The 18773-nt window shown below is 45.1% G+C and overlaps 1 protein-coding gene across 1 annotated transcript in view; it reads right to left on the minus strand.

Annotated features, from left to right (window-relative positions):
- The window catches only part of LOC124545961, a 252720-nt gene that overhangs the window by 67301 nt on the left and 166646 nt on the right, over positions 1 to 18773 (minus strand). Inside the window, exon 9 of the mRNA XM_047124926.1 lies at positions 13055 to 13208. Within this exon, the coding sequence (XP_046980882.1) occupies positions 13055 to 13208 (154 nt within the window). The remainder of the gene's footprint in view (positions 1 to 13054; positions 13209 to 18773) is intronic.

The following is an 18773-nucleotide window of genomic DNA, read 5'->3' on the forward strand; positions in this document are numbered from 1 at the left end:
ATTAGTCGAGCCCGTGCCACGTCATGTTGTGGCACTTCTGCTTACTCACGGGGGCTCTACTCGATATTAGGCAGGTGTACCAGTTTCTTTGGCTCTTGAGTGTGTGTCTCTCTCCCACTGTCTCCTTTTTTCCCACTTCTTTACAGTATATCACATTGCCACTGTCTATTCTGCCACACTGCCTCCTTTTTCTTTCCACGGCAACAGTGTCCACTATATCTCCGCAGGTCAAAAATGTACGCACGTACTTAAAATTTCTGTCCATAACGCGCCCTCCCCATACTTACGCCTCAAAATTCGCTGGTCTGGACAGGTCCACTCTCGCCCCCCACCTACCCAGGTCTTGGTCTCCACTCATCTGTGTTCTTAAACTCCATTGTCTTCTCCCTGTTTTCCTCCCATTGCTTCTGTCTCCTTCCACCTCTCTTTCTCTTTTACTGCCACTGTCTGTTACTCACCATAAATATCTCCTCTCTCCTTGGCCCCCACGGCTACTGTGTTCACCTATTTCTCTTTCGCTGCCACTTTCTCTCTCCCACCATCACTGTCTCCTTTCTGTTCCACCGTCAGTGTCTCTCTGGTACGCTTCGGCAAAAAAGCGCGAATATATTCGCATAAAAAAAACGTTTCGTGAGGAAAGCGGATGAGGGCTGAGGCAGCTAGTTCTCCACTTTTCTGTCAGAATCGTTTAAAGAGAAGCATATTTGCCTTTTATGTGCTCTAATAGACTTCTTGCGCTGGTTCCCCTCTTTTCTACAGCGCAGTGTGCTGCTTATCTAAAACGAATTACATACGCCCGTAAAGTTTGGGCAGTTTTTTTATATATTTGCGCACCTTCATTTATTTTGACACATATAAACAACGAATTAATACGCATAATACAAAGTTAACACAAAATCGTTTGCTGTACATTTTTTGGATACCAGAATGAGATTTTCACTCTGCAGCGGAGTGTGCGCTGATATGAAACTTCCTGGCAGATTAAAACTGTGTGCCCGACCGAGACTCGAACTCGGGACCTTTGCCTTTCGCGGGCAAGTGCTCTACCAACTGAGCTACCGAAGCACGACTCACGCCCGCTACTCACAGCTTTACTTCTGCCAGTACCTCGTCTCCTACCTTCCAAACTTTACAGAAGCTCTCCTGCGAACCTTGCAGAACTAGCACTCCTGAAAGAAAGGATATTGCGGAGACATGGCTTAGCCAAAGCCTGGGGGACGTTTCCAGAATGAGATTTTCACTCTGAAGCGAAGTGACATCTCGTGGCAGTGACAGCGAGCTACAGTTCCTCTGTAACCTTTTCCCGCATCTCCCATCAAACCCATGAACATTAACTCTGTACCTCCATGTCAGATACGCCCTGGACCGCGGACCATTCGGGAAGCTGGCAGCAGCTCGTGCTGGCACGGCCAGATTCTATTCTGAGGAGCTGCCCACTAGGCGGCAGTGGCACCATTTTCAGAGTGGTGGGAAAATTTAATTCATCGTCGTTCAGCCAATTTCTATGAAATATTTATAAAAAATGTGTGCAAAACTTCCTCGCAGATCAGTCTATCAATTAATGAAAGCGACATCAAAATCTGTACACTAGTTCCTGAGATTAACCCGAACTTACAGATAGAAATTGCAACAAGCGAGTTTAATGTGTGTATAGAGGACTACTAACTACCTGAAAATGCCAATATTCATAATAAATAAAATCTGGGCAACAGAGCAAAACATCAAATGGAAAAAAATCTTTTTATTTCTATAGACTGAACATTATTCTTGATATCTGTTTTTCTTTAACAGTGAGGTATTCTGCATGTCTACATAAAAATTTTATTTATTTTCATACAGCCAACAGTTACAAATAGAATAGAAATTATTACTAAATATTTACTGAACATTTTTATTTGTCTATAAATATGAAGTTTAAATAAAAGTAAAAATCGTTGCCACTAGCGAAATTCGAAGTAACGGATGCACAATTACCAGACTTTTATACTGCACACTCAGCTGTTGATGTCCATGACAATCTTATAGGAATATTTTGTACTTAATAAGGTTCCCAAAGCTTTTCTTCTTCAAAGGCGATTTTTTCGACTGCCTTGAGAACTGCGTCACACTACTTTAAGGCATTCATGTCTGGGAAATGGCCTTCAAATGGTATGGATATAAAAATCGAAGATGGCCACTTCGCAACGTTTCCATTTAGTCTAGACAAGGTCAACGAAATGTGGTGATAGTCTACTGGGTATTCTGGATGAAAGAGCCGACAGGAATAATCTATGGAAACGTGTTTCCGGGAGGGGGGGGGGGAGGGGGGGGGCTGGAAAGCCATCTACCAGGACGGCACTGTGCAACATTCCAATCTAAAGTATTTTCTTAAAGGACAAAACAAATTGCAATGGCCTAGTGGGGAAAGAAGAATGCCTGAAAGTGAGCAATATCCAACTGTGGCTCGATAATATAAGCACATAACTGTGAAAGTAAGAAGATTAATAGGAAAGTATCATCATCATGTACATTTTCGGGTTAGACATTGCTGCATGTTCCAGAACCAAGCAATTTAAAGATGATCCGTCATCTTGTTCGTGGCCGCTCCGTCCTCCTCCCAGTATTTGGTCTGTAGGAAAGTAGTTTCTGGCAATTTATTTCTTTAAGTTCCCACGAAACTGAAGTGAAATTTATACGGTGTCCAAAAACAACTTTTATGAGTAATTATTAATTTAATTTTACATCTCCGTCCATTTCCACGATTTTTGGCCACTTTTGAAGAAAGACCTGTATTCCCACGCGGTTAAAGTGACTGCATCGATATCTCAGAATGTGACGTAGGAAATTTTGCCAAGCGAACTCTTTAAAAATTAACTTCAAATTTCTTCAAATATCCTCCGAGAGAGAGAGAGAGAGAGAGAGAGAGAGAGAGAGAGAGAGAGAGAGAGAGAGATAGATAGATAGATAGAGAGAGAGAGAGATACACTATGTGATCAAAAGTATCCGGACACACCCTCAGAACATACGTTTTTCATATTAGGTGCATTTTACTGCCACCTACTGCCAGGTACTCCACATCAGCGACCTCAGTAGTCATTAGACCTTGTGAGAGATCAGAATGGGGCGCTCCGCGGAACTCACGGACTTCGAACGTGGTCAGGTGATTGGGTGTCACTTGTGTCGTACGTCTGTACGCGAGGTCTCCACACTCCTAAACATCCCTAGGTCCACTGTTTCCGGTGTGACAGTGAAGGGACACGTACAGCACAAAAGCGTACAGGCCGACCTCGTCTGTTGACTGACAAGATGGCTCAAATGGCTCTGAGCACTATGGGACTTAACATCTGTGGTCATCAGTCCCCTAGAACTTAGAACTACTTAAACCTAACTAACCTAAGGACATCACACACATCCATGCCCTTGGCAGGATTCGAACCTGCGACCGTAGCAGTCGCGCGGTTCCGGACTGAGCGCCTAGAACCGCTAGACCACCGCGGCCGGCGACTGACAAGAGACCGCCGACACTTGAAGAGGGTCGTAATGTGTAATAGGCAGATATCTATCCAGACCATCACACACGAATTCCAAACTGCATCAGGATCCATTGCAAGTACTATGAAGGTTAGGCGGGAGGTGAGAAAACTTGGATTTCATGGTCGAGTGGCTGCTCATAAGCCACACATCACGCCGGTAAATGCCAAACGACGTCTCGCTTGGTGTAAGGGGAGTAAACATCGGACGATTGAACAGTGGAAAAACGTTGTGTGGAGAGACGAATCACGGTACACAATGTGGCAATCCGATGTCAGGGTGTGGATATGGTGAATGCCCGGCGAACGTCATCTGCCAGCGTGTGTAGTGCCAACAGTAAAATTCTGAGGCGGTGGTGTTATGGAGTGGTCGTGTTTTTCATGGAGGGGGCTTGCACCGCTCCTTGTTTTGCGTGACACTATCACAGCACAGGCCTACATTGATGTTTTAAGCACCTTCTTGCTTCCCACTGTTGAATAGCAATTCGGGGATGGCGACTGCATCCTTCAACACGATCGAGCACCTGTTCGTAATGTACGGCCTGTGGTGGAATGGTTTCATGACGATAACATCCCGGTAATGGGCTGGCGTGCACAGAGCCCTGACCTCAATTCTACAGAATACCTTTGGGATGTTTTGGAACGCCGACTACATGCCAGGCCTCACCGACCGACATCGATACCTCTCCTCAGTCCAGCACTCCGTGAACAATGGGCTGCCATTGCCCAAGACACTCTCCAGCACTTAATTGAACGTATGCCTGCGACAGTGGAAGCTGTCATCAAAGCTCAGGGTGGGGCAACGCCATATTGAATTCCAGCATTACCGATGGTGGGCGCGACGAACTTGTAAGTCATTTTTAGCCAGGTGTCCGGATACTTTTGATCACATAGTGTAGTATGGTGAGTTACGGAGGGAGGGGGGAGAGCGAACGGAATGGAGGATTACGTATTGTGTGTGGTGTAATATAGTAATACGTAATTGAATGTTTGGGCTACGTAACAGTTAATCGTAAAGTTGGAGCCGTCTATTCGTATCACGCCGGCCGTTGTGGCCGAGCGGTTCTAGGCGCTTCAGTCCGGAATCGCACGACTGCTACGATCGCAGGTTCGGATCCTGCCTCGGGCATGGATATGTGTGTTGACCTTAGGTTAGTTAGGTTTAAGTAGTTCTAAGTTCTAGGGGACTCATGACCTGACATTTTAATTCCCATAGTGCTCAGAGCCATTTGAACCATTTTTTTATTCGTATCACACGTATAGCAGTTAAAAATATTACACTCGATTACACACCAGATTCTGACGGGTGAAATTTAATGTGTAGAGGATGCAGGTAAGCAAAAATTAGGAACAAAATTCAGTGTTTTGTAGAAATAGCGTCGGGGTAAGCAGATGTACTTTTGTTACAGTAAGAGTACTTCAGTTTCGCCACGACTAGTACCTTCAGATTGTGTGCCAACGCATCATCGGAAGTCGCATACGCCCGACTCCCTGGATTTGCGCACAGCTTCAGAGTGGATCAGAATCCTAGCGATGTTTCCATGGCGGCGTCTAAGTATGCTCTTCACATGATCCTGGAAGTAGTAGTGCGTATCAGGTGACCGAACTGGTTACGGGATAGAATGAGTGAAATGCGAAACTGGATTCAGAAGTTGGGAGCTTCAGCTTAAAAGAATAAAGGTCCAAGGGACATTGATATCGGTTATTGAGAATGGACACCTCCCAAATATGACACAACATCCTACTTAAGCAGAAGGAGCAGTGGAGGTAAAAGAGATAAAATCTGTTCTATTATCTGATAACCAGAGTTCAAAGACCATGGAATCGCAGTGTCAGACTACGGCGGCCATGTTGACTCGCGATTGTCACGGGATTGTGTTCCGGATCCGTTGGGTTTCTGGATATGACCTGTCTATCAACATGGCAGATGATTCACAAATTCCTCTGTTTGCGTATGACACAAGTATTGTTTTGAAAAAAAGGAACGTTGTATAAATAATGTAGCTAATAGGATAGTTAGTAAGATCAGGACATGGCTTTCAGAGCACAGAATAGTATCTAATTGCAACAAAAGGCGATGCATACACCTCATTAAAGGGAACTATAGTAAATGTGGAAACGTACTGTCCCGAGGTGATCACACAGTCGGTGAAGTCGAACAATTAAAACTCTTACAATTGAGGGCTGATGAAGGCTTTCTTGGGAGTGTCACGTTCAGGATATTGCTCAGAAACTCAGTGCTGCTAACTTCGCTACAAGAATTACCTCCACTGTCTCTGACAGCGGAACACAAACGCACGTCTACTTTGCGTACTGTCACCCTATTACCTCATAGGTGTTATACGAGGACTTGTACGAAAGTAAGGAACGATCGGTAGCGAAATGGAAACCGCAGACGTGTTGCGCAGTGTCTCTACTCTGCCCGTAGACAGCGTCACGCCGCTCTTCCCAGCTGCGAGCGCTCAGGGAGCGCGTACACATGCCTCCCACCAAGTGTGGGTGCCTGCCTGCCTCCCTACCGCGTGATTTCGCCTGCTTTCATGCAGTCACGGACTTCTTTCTTCATGAAGATTCTCTGCCGCGCACTGCACGGGAAATGAGGAGCCTCGTGCAGCGTTTGGGCACGCACCATACAATGCGAACGTGGTCGCTCTGATTTTCACTTCCGCTCAAATAGTCCGCTGGCTGTGGAGACAACGTTTTCGCACAGAGAATGAGCTGCAGTCCAACGTAGAAAATTGTTGTGAAGCACAGGAGGGTGCCTTCTATAATGAGGGTGCTGGAAAGAGGGTACAACGCTACGAGAGAGGTCTAGAGGAAATTTCTAGTCGGTGTTCTGAATCGCATTTAGCTCTAAATGTAGAAAAATGTAAGTAATGCGGATGAGTAGGAAAAGCAAACCCGTGATGTCCGGATACAGCATTGGTAGTTCCTGCTTCATACCACCAGCTCGTTTAAATACTTGGACGTAACATTGAAAAGCGATACGAAACGGAAAGAGCACGTGAGGATTGTGATAGGAAGGACGAATGGTCGGCTTCGATTTGTAAAGAGAACTGTAGGAAAGTGTGGTTCATCTGTAAAGGACTAGTGCCACATATCTCGACTACTTCACGAGTGTCTTGGGATCTGTACCGGGTCGGATTAAACGTAGACATCGAAGCAAGTCAGAGGCGGGCTGCTAGATGTGTTACTGGTAGGTTCGAACAACACGCAAGTGTTATGGAGATGCTTCGGGAACTCAAATGGGAATCGCTGAGGGTAAGGCGACATCCTTTTCGAGGAACAGTATTGAGAAAATTTAGAGAACCGGCATTTGAAGCTGACTGCAGAACGAGTGTGTTGCCTCCAGCGTACATTGCGCGTAAGAACCACGAAGATCAGAAAGGTGAAACTGTGGTTCATGTGGAGGCACATAGACAGTCGTCGTCCCCTCGTTCTACGTGCGAGTGGCACAGGAAAGGAAGTGACCAGCGGCGGCACGAGACGCCGTCCGCCACGCGCCGTAAGCCGGAGCGGCGGCTGTGTAGGGAAGTAGCTGGAAGATGTAGCTAACTTTCGCAAATAAAACAGATTTAATTTTCACTATGATTTCCATTTCTCAACCGATCGTTCCTCACTTTCCGAACAGCCCTCGTACTTCGTGGCTGTGCCATCAATATTGTCAGCCCAGAATACAGGCATCTGACTGATGTAACGTGCCAGTTCGCGAACTTCCTGTAAGTCGTCTTTCACGTATCTCTAAATTCCAGGTCTGCCATTCCCGTACACATATTCCATTATGGGATTTGTTGTTGACAATACTGCCTCTCTCAGAAGGAACTGCAACATCCACTCAGTGAACACTAGATGGAATATCGATATACACGTATTATTCTCTTAAGCATTCTTCAAAAAGCTGTGTACACTTAAGCATGTTTCATTTTCCACAGGCTTCCAGGGGGACAGAAAAATTTTGTAGATAACCCCCAAATATTCAAATCCAAGTTGAAGCGTTTCCTAGTGGCACACACCTTCTATTTAGTGTTGGAGTGCTTTTCTCTGTAATGTGTATTGTATTAGTATTCTGTCTTAAAGGTTTTTTCGTGGTTGTCTAATTACTATTTAGTTCTCAAACGTTGCTTTCGCTCGTGTGTCGGAGCTTCCATAGCGCCGTGCGAAGTTACGCTCGCGACCGCGGTCGGAATGCACGCACTCTTGGCGTTGCGTGGCACGCCAGAAATTCATCTACATCTACATCTACATTGATACTCCGCAAGCCACCCAACAGTGTGTGGCGGAGGACACTTTACGTGCCACTGTCATTACCTCCCTTTCCTGTTCCAGTCGCGTATGGTTCGCGGGAAGAACGACTGTCTGAAAGCCTCCGTGCGCGCTCTAATCTCTCTAATTTTACATTCGTGATCTCCTCGGGAAGTATAAGTAGGGGGAAGCAATATATTCGATACCAGCTGGCGGCAGGTTATTAATGAATCTTCTTCCACACAAACAAATATCCTCTCCTCAGATTCCACAGTGCAAACACATTTTTCTTAAGAACCTTGGCTAATTTTCCGTGGCTTTAAAGAGATGGTTTACCAAAAGTTACTATCCAGACACACATTTTTTTTCCTATTACGATGATTCCTGTACATTCGTTTGTCTACCAGGGCACTACATCGTGCTCCACTACACGTTAGATGCGTATCTACAAGTTCCTGTAATGAATAATACTGAATCATCGATTACCATTCAAGTGCTGTAAACAATGATGAACGCACCCTGGATACGCCACAGATGACTGAATATTGTTTTCCAACGTAACCGCCACAAACCGCTATGCTGTAGGCAGCTACTTGTTAGGCACAATCAGCAATTTGCAGACTCATTCCCCAAAAGCATTCCTTCAAAACCTCGCACCGCTTGACGTATTGATTTTCGAACCTTGGTTCGTTATCTCACAATAATCAGTTCTGTTTCCTGTATTTTCTGTATAGTTTCCGCGCTTATGGCTTGGGACACCTTGTATTGGCTTCGAACACCCTGTACTGATGTTAGTCTGTTTTGAGAGGAATACTGCTCCCATGAACTCAGCCACGCCCAACCCCAACTGTTTCCACAAGGCGATAAAATTGTTCCTGATACGACTGCGTAACGATACAAATCGAAATCACACGTTTATTATAAAAGACTGCGGCGTGCACATCCCTAAACTCGCAACGCCTGACGATTAGGGCGTTAACTGTCTTGTAAATCGGAGCTGTATATAAGTTCCATGAAGGTCAAAGAGCACAAAGAAATCGGTAGATATAGGCGGGTACTGTGTCGCAACGGCCACTAGCTGTGAAGGACAGATAGCGAAAAGCGAACTGGCGTGTTGTTGCCGCAAGAGCCCAGTCCTAGTAAGACATGTGGTTTCCTAAAGACACGGTTCCCTGCGCAAACCGCGCAGCTGCCGCCTAGAAAGTAACGGTTGGCTGTGGGTTGCTTGCCTGAAACTTTTTTTAACGTATTTTCCAAATATTGATTCACTTCTACTGCATTCGCGTTCTTAATGTCGTCTACTTTGTATGGAAATGAGACAGGAAAATGTGAGTAGCGCCTCATCGAGCTTTGTAATAACTAGAGGAACAGAGGAATCATTAAAGGACATGACTGAGAATGACTGAGAATGCTGAATCTGCATCTACTGAATTATTTCTGTCTGGATGTGGCCGTAAAAGAAAAAAAGTGTGATAAATCCATGTAACAGTTGAATATGCTTGCAACAAATTGTACAGTAAAACAAAATGAATTATTCATTGTGCTATGAGACGAAGACTATGAGACAAAGACGCTACTGTGTTCGGTTATATTGTTTATTATTATAGGGCTGTTTTGGCCTAATTGCCATGTTCAGGTTAATAGTGGAACGTACACAGTTTAGTGCAATATTTTAAATTTGGAAGTAGGTAATTTAACGTATTATAGAATTATGGTTTGTTACGTACATCAGTATGATATTGATGTCTCAGGTGCTGTCACACTACTGTATAAATTTACTCTTTTGATGATGGTGGAGCTATAGTAGGTGTTAAACTTTTGCTGGAGTAGTTGTTTGTAAAGCTGTAGAATTATGAAAGTTTATGCCATAATGGCGTTCCTTGACAGCGGTATTGCCAGTTGATTCAGCGATGTTATATGGCTACAGTCTGCTTGCTTCTATGGTGTTCTGTAAATCATCTCTTTGTTCTTACCAGCATATATGCAAAATTACTCACAAGAAATTCTAAATCAACAAACCGTTTGAAAATACAAACATTACATACAGAATTTCCAAACTCGAGGTGGGTAGAAAAACAAAATCCGCAAAACATATCAAAGATCATATTACCATGGAATTAAAAATAACCACTGGAAAGAATGTTTGAGCACAAACAACAGCAGCAAATTGTCATACACTTAGCGCCCCACAACAAAAGGACGAGCGGAAACTTTTTGTACAGTGAAAGGAATGACTGCAGATTTATTGGGTCTCAAATGAATCGTATTCCGATCGCGGTCATCACGAAATAAATATATTTCGTAAGTACATAAATTAGCAGTGTAAGTTTCGCTTTTTACGTTCCAGAACTCGTACATGGCATTTCCCGGCGAAGCTCTGAGCACGTTTATAGCAAATTGCTCTTCTCTTGCCAGTGTGTTGACACATTTTGATGATACTCATGACAAGATAATAACAGTTCAAAGTCGAAAGCAATAACGCACTACTACGCAAAAAAAAAGCTTAGTAGCAACGCTAGAAGTAGTTCCGCTTCTTGCATGTATTAATATTTTAGGGTAATATTTTAGGGAACATTATTCTGCATATTTCAGAAGCTCCTTCGTTGATCAGAATAAGGAATACATTCTCTCAATGGCCGTAAGGGAATGCAGAGCACAAAAATGACAAAATTCACTGACGGAAGATAAATGGCAACATCGAGAAGGAGTTACGCGACATAAACGAAAGTCGGTAAGCGTGTTTCCTTACCTGAAAGATGATGTCTATTCAAATTTCACGCCAGTTGCGTAGCTTATGCGTTAGTGTCGCCACTGTGAGGATGCAAATTAGGTTTTGCTTTAAACACACACTGTAACGTCCGTCAGGTTAGTTACCTTTGAGACTGGACGTGGTAAAGTCTTGTTAGCTAAGAAGTATACAGAGAAGTTGCAGCATTAGAAAATTGGAGCGAAATGCAGAAAGATCTGCAGCGGATAGGCACTTGGTGCAGGGAGTGGCAACTGACCCTTAACATAGGCAAATGTAATGAATTGCGAATACATAGAAAGAAGGATCCTTTATTGTACGATTATATGATAGCGGAACAAACACTGGTAGCAGTTACTTCTGTAAAATATCTGGGAGTATGCGTGCGGAACGATTTGAAGTGGAATGATCATATAAAAATAATTGTTGGTTAGGCGGGTGTCAGGTTGAGATACATTGGGAGAGTCCTTAGAAAATGTTGTCCATCAACAAAGGTTCAAATGGTTCAAATGGCTCTGAGCACTATGGGACTTAACATCTGTGGTCATTAGTCCCCTAGAACTTAGAACTACTTAAACCTAACTAACCTAAGGACATCACACACATCCATGGCCGAGGCAGGATTCGAACCTGCGACCGTAGCAGTCGCGCGGTTCCGGACTGCGCGCCTAGAACCGCTACACCACCGCGGCCGGCCATCAACAAAGGAAGTGGCTTACAAAACACTCGTTCGACCTATACTTGAGTATTGCTCATCAGTGTGGGCTCCATACCATGTCGGGTTGACGGAGGAGATAGAGAAGATGCAAAGAAGAGCGACGCGTTTCGTCACAGGGTTATTTGGTAAGCGTGATAGCGTTACGGAGATGTTTAGCAAACTCAAGTGGCAGACTCTGCAAGAGAGGCGCTGTGCATCGCGATGTAGCTTGCTCGCCAGGTTTCGAGAGGGCGCGTTTCTGGATGAGGTATCGAATATATTGCTTCCTCCTACTTATACCTCCCGAGGAGATCACGAATGTAAAAGTAGAGAGATTCGAGCTCGCACGGGGGCTTTCCGGCAGTCGTTCTTCCCGCGAACCATACGCGAGTGGAATAGGAAAGGGAGGTAATGACAGTGGCACGTAAAGTGCCCTCCGCCACACGCCGTTGAGTGGCTTGCGGAGTATAAATGTAGATGTAGAATGCGTTTAAGGCGACAAAGACAGCATTATCGAAGCGTCCCTGAGTTGTGATAAAGCTACGAGGAGCTGGATGTTCCTTCTGTGATAGTCCACGAAGACTTTGCAGGAATGTATCCACTGTGCATGACTGCTCGCAGCGGTGGCGACGAGAATGTACGACCGCAGGAAGGCCGCGCTTCGAATGGCCACGTGGCACTACCGAGAGGGAACACCATCGTGTTTGGCGTATGGCTCTGGCACGTCGTACTGCATCTGCAGCAGCAATTTGAGCAGCAGTTGGAACCAGAGTGACACAACCAATTGTTACATATCGATAACTTCAAGGACACCTCCAAGCCAGACGGCCTGTAGCGTGTTTTCCAGTGGCCCTAATCCACCGCCATTCGCGACTTCGGTGGTGTCAAGCTAGAGCTCATTGGAGGTCAGGGTGGAGGTTTGTTGTATTTTCTGGTGAAAGCTGGTCCTGCCTCGGTGCCAGTGATGGCCGTTTGTTGGTTGAAGTCCTGCAACCAACCTGTCTGCATTCTAGGCGCACTGGACGTACACATGGAGTTATGATCTGGGGTGCGATTTCGTTAGACTGGAGGAGCACTGTCGGGTCATCTCTAGCACCCTGACTGCAAATTTGTACATCAGTCTGGTGAGTCTACCTGTTGTGCTGTCATTCATGAACAGCATTCCAGGGATCTCTTCCAACAGGATAACGCTCGCCCACATATCACTGTTCTAACCCAACATGCTGTACAGAGTGTCGACGTGTTGCCTTGGCCTGCTCGATCACCAGATCTGCCTCGAATCGAGCACATACGGGACAACACCTGCCAACAACTCGAGCATCATCCAGAGACAGCATTAACTGTCCCTGTATTGACCGGTCAAGTGCAACGGGCATGGAACTCCACTCCAGAGACTGACATGCGGCACCTGTACAACACTGTGCATGCAGGTTTGCACGCTTGCACGCAACATTTTGGCAGTCACACCGGTTATTAATGTGCCAGCGTTTCACATGTGGAGTGGCTCATCTCTCGCTTACATTAACCTGCCATCTTGGAATGTTAATCACTTAAATATGTTACCTAGACAATGTATTGCATAAATTTCATTTCTCTACAATTTCATTACTCTGCATTAATTGTTTTTTGATATTAGAATTTTTTTCGTCAATGAAGCAAAAGTCTTAATAATAACAAAATGTGAAGAAGGTCTGAGTAGCTGAAGTAGACCGAAGAACGTAACACTGCAAGGAGACGGACGTAGCGGCGAGAAAGTCCTTTCTTCACTCGCCCCGCTACTTTACAGAAGCGCCCTTGGAATTCCTGGCACAAGGAAACGAACTCACCTTGCGCGTAACCTGGCTACTCGCTACTCGCTACTGGCACCGTTAGCCCAGCAGGTGATGTGCTGTGGCCGGCCGTGCGCTCCTTGCAGCTGGTGGCCTGCAATTCCATGACTTCTGCCAGCGTTCTCACAATGCGGAACTGCCGATGTCTACGAATCATCTCTTGGTGCGAAGCAACATGAACAAAACTGCAATGCAGCGAACAGTGAATCGATCAGATTCAGAAAAGGGAACAAGAGGGTTTTGCGACAATAAATTTCCTTTTACTACAGTTTTGTTATTCTTTGAAAGGTTTGTAGAACTACTTATTATTAACGTGGTAAAGAAGGAAAGAATGAAGATTAGGGTTTAACGTCCCGTCGATAACGATGCCATTAGAGACGGAGCACAAGGTTAGTGTGTTTTGTGAATAGCAAGCTGTGCTTTGCCAAGGGAATCATTCCGGCATCTGCGTGGAGCAATTTAGGAAAATCACGAAAAACCTGTATCTGAACGCGGGTTTAAATCCCTGTCCTTCCGAATGGGTGTCCAGTGTGCCAGCCTCTGCACCACGTCGCTCGGTAGTGTGCTGCTAAGGTAGTTTCTCTTTAAAAAATCCTTTTATATCGTAGACAAACTCTTAAAAAGAAACGAGTAATTAATTAAAGACATTGTCTTTAAAATGCGTGAGCAGTTTTCGCCAAAGTGAAACTCTTCAATTTATAAAGTTTACCGCAAACATATAAAAATGGTTTGTGGGCCGCGTAACCGACTCTGGAGCCGTTGCACAACAGAGGTCTGTACGTCTCCGTGGTCTAAGGTTGTGACCTCTTACTCGGAAAGTTACGTAAATTTTAACGAACAGGCGAATATCATTCTCCGTGTTCCAGCGGGCAACACAGATGCGTGGCGTAACGGGCCACGGTTGCCGCGTGTCAACTCGTGCGGAGAGCTGACTGGAGTCACGGGCTTGTTTCTCGAGGCGGTCTGCTGGCAGCAGCTTTCGAGTTCGCTTCCGAGGCTAAGTGAGCGTCAAGACACTAAGTTGTATTTCAGTACGAAATACGATATTGCCATGCATGCGTGTCCGAAGGGACAGTGCATCGTACTTCTGAACAATACAGGCACTGCAGTATCGTATTTATCGGCCGATAGCGGGCAGCGACCTTCAGTTAAAATACCCTCCCCTGTACGTAATGTGTACGAGTACAGGAGGCCGTGACGCAGGGAAGACAACACGTGGTAGTCTGGGCCTGTCTGTCTGTCACTCGCGCACGGACAGCTAACGTAGTCAAGGCGAACGCTCGCGTAAAGTGGGAAATCCGGGTTCGAGTCCCGCTCTTGCAGAAATTTTTACTGTCGTGATTCCCTTACACGGCTGATGGCTGTTCGGATTCGCAACTGCGAATACATTTCGTGCAAATCAATACGAATGTTCTAACATACAAACGTGACCGATCATAACGTATTCTTTCATACTATGTTGATTCTGGCTCCTTTCTTCACTCAGTCTTTGGTGTTCTAAATATTCCTTCCGTCATATCAACTATCTGTCAAAATTGCGTTGCTGAGATACAAGATCTTGCCTATACCTGTGTATATTACTAGGATTTCCTCCGCCTCCTTTTACATTTCAGCCGCACAACTACGCAACAAACTGCCCAGTAATCTGCATCTGATCCAAAGCCACGCCGATTTCAAGACGAGACGAAATATTTTCCTTAAATATTTAATATTTTAACTTATTAGTAAAGTAATGACACGTTTGATGGCGTTTTATTGATGAGCGTTCTATTATTTAAAAAAAAACAGAGATGGAGTGGGGGTGAGTGATTATTCGTGATGTACTAACAAACCCATGGCAGCATTACAATAGGAAGATAGTGCAACTTCGCTTCCGGCATATCCCAGCTATCTTCCTTTTGTAATGCTGCCATGGGTTTGTTGGTACATCACGAATAATCACTCACCCGCACTCCATCTCTGTTTTTTAAAAAATAATAGAACGTTCATCAATAAAACGCCATCAAACGTCTCATTACTTTACTAATAAGTTAAAATATTAAATATTTGACATTAACCGTGTAGACGACAAAAACGATACAGTACGTTCGAGTTTATGTTTGAAGTTTGTTGGTAGTCACTAAGTGCTCTCATTATCAAACAAGAGTTGAGTTTAGTCTGGCTAATTTGCGCTCCTTTTTAAGCAAAAGCTAGTTTTTGACGTATCTTAATGTTCATGACGTTGTACCTCCAGAGCTCTGTGGCGTACAATGATATAATTTTGCAGGTACATTCGGTGCTGTATCTGGATAGTGTCTGTAAAATATGTTGTGACTAGAACTAGCAGCAAATAAGTAATAAGTATAACATGTTCCCCCTGGAAGGTGTTACATTAGAGTCTTGCAACTTGAACGTACCCTGAGTTAGTCGTTTACTAACAGAGGTTACTCTTATTCGGCAGCAAGTTGCAGTATGAAAAAATTACTCAACAAAATGTTAATAAGACTGATATTGCTGTTATACGTATATTCATTAGTGTATCTGTTGTATTATGTACAGCGCATGCGCTGCTCACATTGCAATATTAAGTCTCTAAAGGTTTGTGGTGAGGTTTTAAGGAGGCTGTCATAGCTGTTGTGTTTTCAGGTAAATTAAATGGCTCAAATGGCTCTGAGCACTATGGGACTCAACTGCTGTGCTCATAAGTCCCCTAGAACTTAGAACTACTTAAACCTAACTAACCTAAGGACATCACACACATCCATGACCGAGGCAGGATTCGAACCTGCGACCGTAGCGGTCGTGCGGTTGCAGACTGTAGCGCCTTTAACCGCTCGGCCACTTCGGCCGGCCGGTAAATTAAATGCATAAATAATCGATCACTCAATCAATCAGTCAATAAAATACACCTGTAATAATTAAACATTTCTTATACAAAGTCGTTAGGGTCGCATGCCTCTTTTTATGACAGGATTGCCGTACTAAAGCTTGTAACTCACCTTGTTCCTGATCCGCAAATTCCTGCCTGCACTCTCGGCGTAGATATGGGGGGAACAGGGCACTAGTGTAGTGTTCTAAACCACACACTGCGGATATTCCCACTGTTGCTCAGTAAGTTCCTCTGACCATTCCTATGTGAAGCCCGAGAAACCTGACACAAACTTCACTTGTCGCAAAAAAACCCCTAACAATACGCGGAGTATATGCTGCGTAGAGGCTGCAGCGGCAGAATGCACCGATGATGAGTTCACCGTCGTGAGAGTCCGGGACGGCGCACACCTCGAGTAGCCGCAGCTCTGCCAGAAGAGGCAGCAGCGTGAGGTCCGGGGCGCCCGCCGCAGCCACACAGCGGCCTCCCGCTCTCTGCGCTGCCCGAGCCGCGTCTAGAACGGAACGGCACTGAACTTCCAGGGAGCTGCCAAGGCCACGCAAACGACGCAGAGTGAAATGAAATCTGACGCTGGCCTCTTTCTGAATGTCGAGTTCTCGGTCCAGGCTATTAAAATATTTGACTGTGGAAGATTGCGTTTTAATAAACAATGTCGCTAAGTTAATGGTGCAGTCTAACAAAGTGACTCATAGTTTTGGATTTCGATATCGAAGGCATTCACGACTGTGCCACTAGATCTGTAATCGGTGGGAACTTGTGAAAAAGGACGTTATACTATTCGCGAGACATTGTTAGGTAAAGTTAAAGAATGAACGATCAATACGAATCGTAAAATGAATTTGCTATCTTTTCCGTGCATCTGGCGAAAGAAGCGTAAGCTGGAGTTAAATGATATGGGGACTTGTGCGACGGTATCAAAATAATTCCACTGACGGAAAAAAATCGCAGCACCAAAAAACTATTGATGTAGAATAACAAAATTTCGGGGATACACTTTTCCAGGTAACATATTTAGGTGATTAACACTGCATGATCACAGGTTAATCAAAGCGCGAGATAAGCCGTTACATACATTAAGAACCGGCGTAACCACCAAAATGTTGAATGCAAGTATCAAACGTGGATGCATTGTGTTGTACAGGTGCCGGAAGTCAGTTTGTGGAATAGAGTTCCATACTGTCTGCACTTGATCGACCAGTACAGGGACGGTCAATGCTGTCTGTGGACGACGCTGCAGTTGTGGTCCGATGATGTCCCGCATGTGCCCGAGTTGACGCAGGTCGGTGATCGAGAAGGCCAAAGAAACACGCCGACACTCAGCAGGGCATGTTGGGTCACGACAGCGGTATGTGGGCGAGCGTTATCCCGTTGGAAAAACCCACTGGGATGCTGCTCATCAATGGCAGCGCAGCACAACAGGTCGAATCACTGGACTGACGTACACGTTCACAGTCACATGCGTGGGATAGGAATGAGAGTGCTCCTGCTGTGTAACGAAATTGCATCCCAGACTGAAACTCCAGGTGTAGGTCCAGTGTGTCTAGCACGCCGACAGATTGGTTGCTCCATCTAACCAACACACGACCATTACTGGCACCGAGGCAGGACCAGCTGTCATCAGGAAACACAACAGACCCTCAACCCTGCCTTCCACTGAGCTCTCGCTGGACACCACTAAAGTCGCAAATGGCGGTGGCTTGGGAGTAAGTGGAATGAATACACGTCACAGGGCTCCTACCTCGGAACTGTCCGTGAAGTAACGGATTTGTGGCAGTTGGTTGTGTCACAGTGGTGCCAACTGCTGCTGCAGACGCAGTACGATGCGCCGGAGCCACGCGCCGAACACGATGGTCTTCCCTCGCGGTAGTGCCACGTGGCCGTCCGCAGCCCGGTCTTCTTGCGACCGTACGTTATCGTGACCACAGCTGCCAGCAATCATGTACAGTGGCTACATTCGTGCCACGTATTTCTGCAATGTCGCGGAAGGAACATCCAGCCCTAGTAGCTGTACTACACGACCTCGTTCAAACTCAGCGAGGCTTAGATAATGATGTATTTGTCACCTTAAAGGCATTCTTGACAAACATCAACTCGTTACGCCCAATCTCAAAGGTAACTAGCGCTCGCGACCACTGCAGCGTGTATTTAGAGCACGTGTGTTGTGCATCCACACAGTGGCGCCACTGGCGCCTCTCTTACGCAACTGGCGCGAAATTTGAATAGGCATTATCCTTCTGATGTAGAACCACGCCTACCAACTTACGTTTACGTCTTACAACTCCTTCTTGCTGTTGCGATTTTTTTGTCAATGTATGCTGCATGTTCTCTATTTGTTTGTGGAACAGAGAAAAGACGGTAAAATAACCGTATGATGGAAATTCCGCCAAGTATTCTACACTTAGTCTTGTAATATTTGCGTATGCTTATACAGGTCTGTGGAATCTGGAGCTGACAAAGGGGTAACGAATACTTAACGAGTGTTGTGATGTTTGACCGGGTAACAACTACTGTTTGAGTTATGTTTCATGTGTTAACAGAATAGCTTTTATCTACTGCGTGAGACCGATAATTCGTTATGGCATTATATAAAGTAATATATATGCCTTTCTTGGGCAAATGGAAAATTTAGTTCATTGTCTTTTCAGATAAGTCGTTTGAATGAAAGCAAATTACACAAAGGAAATCTTGTGTTCCATGTGGTCAAAACAATAGAGACAGTACACAGACCTGAGCCTTTTTAAAATAAGGAACCAGCCGCCGGAAAAAAATATTTTTATGCGAAACGATTCCTGAATGACCAATACGTGTGAGGTAAATATTTGTAAACTGCCTATGTTTCATAACACGTCCCCACCGCACTCACGTTGGTGTTCCTATCAAG

Source organism: Schistocerca americana, chromosome 8, assembly GCF_021461395.2.
Source record: "Schistocerca americana isolate TAMUIC-IGC-003095 chromosome 8, iqSchAmer2.1, whole genome shotgun sequence".
Taxonomy (NCBI): domain Eukaryota; kingdom Metazoa; phylum Arthropoda; class Insecta; order Orthoptera; family Acrididae; genus Schistocerca; species Schistocerca americana.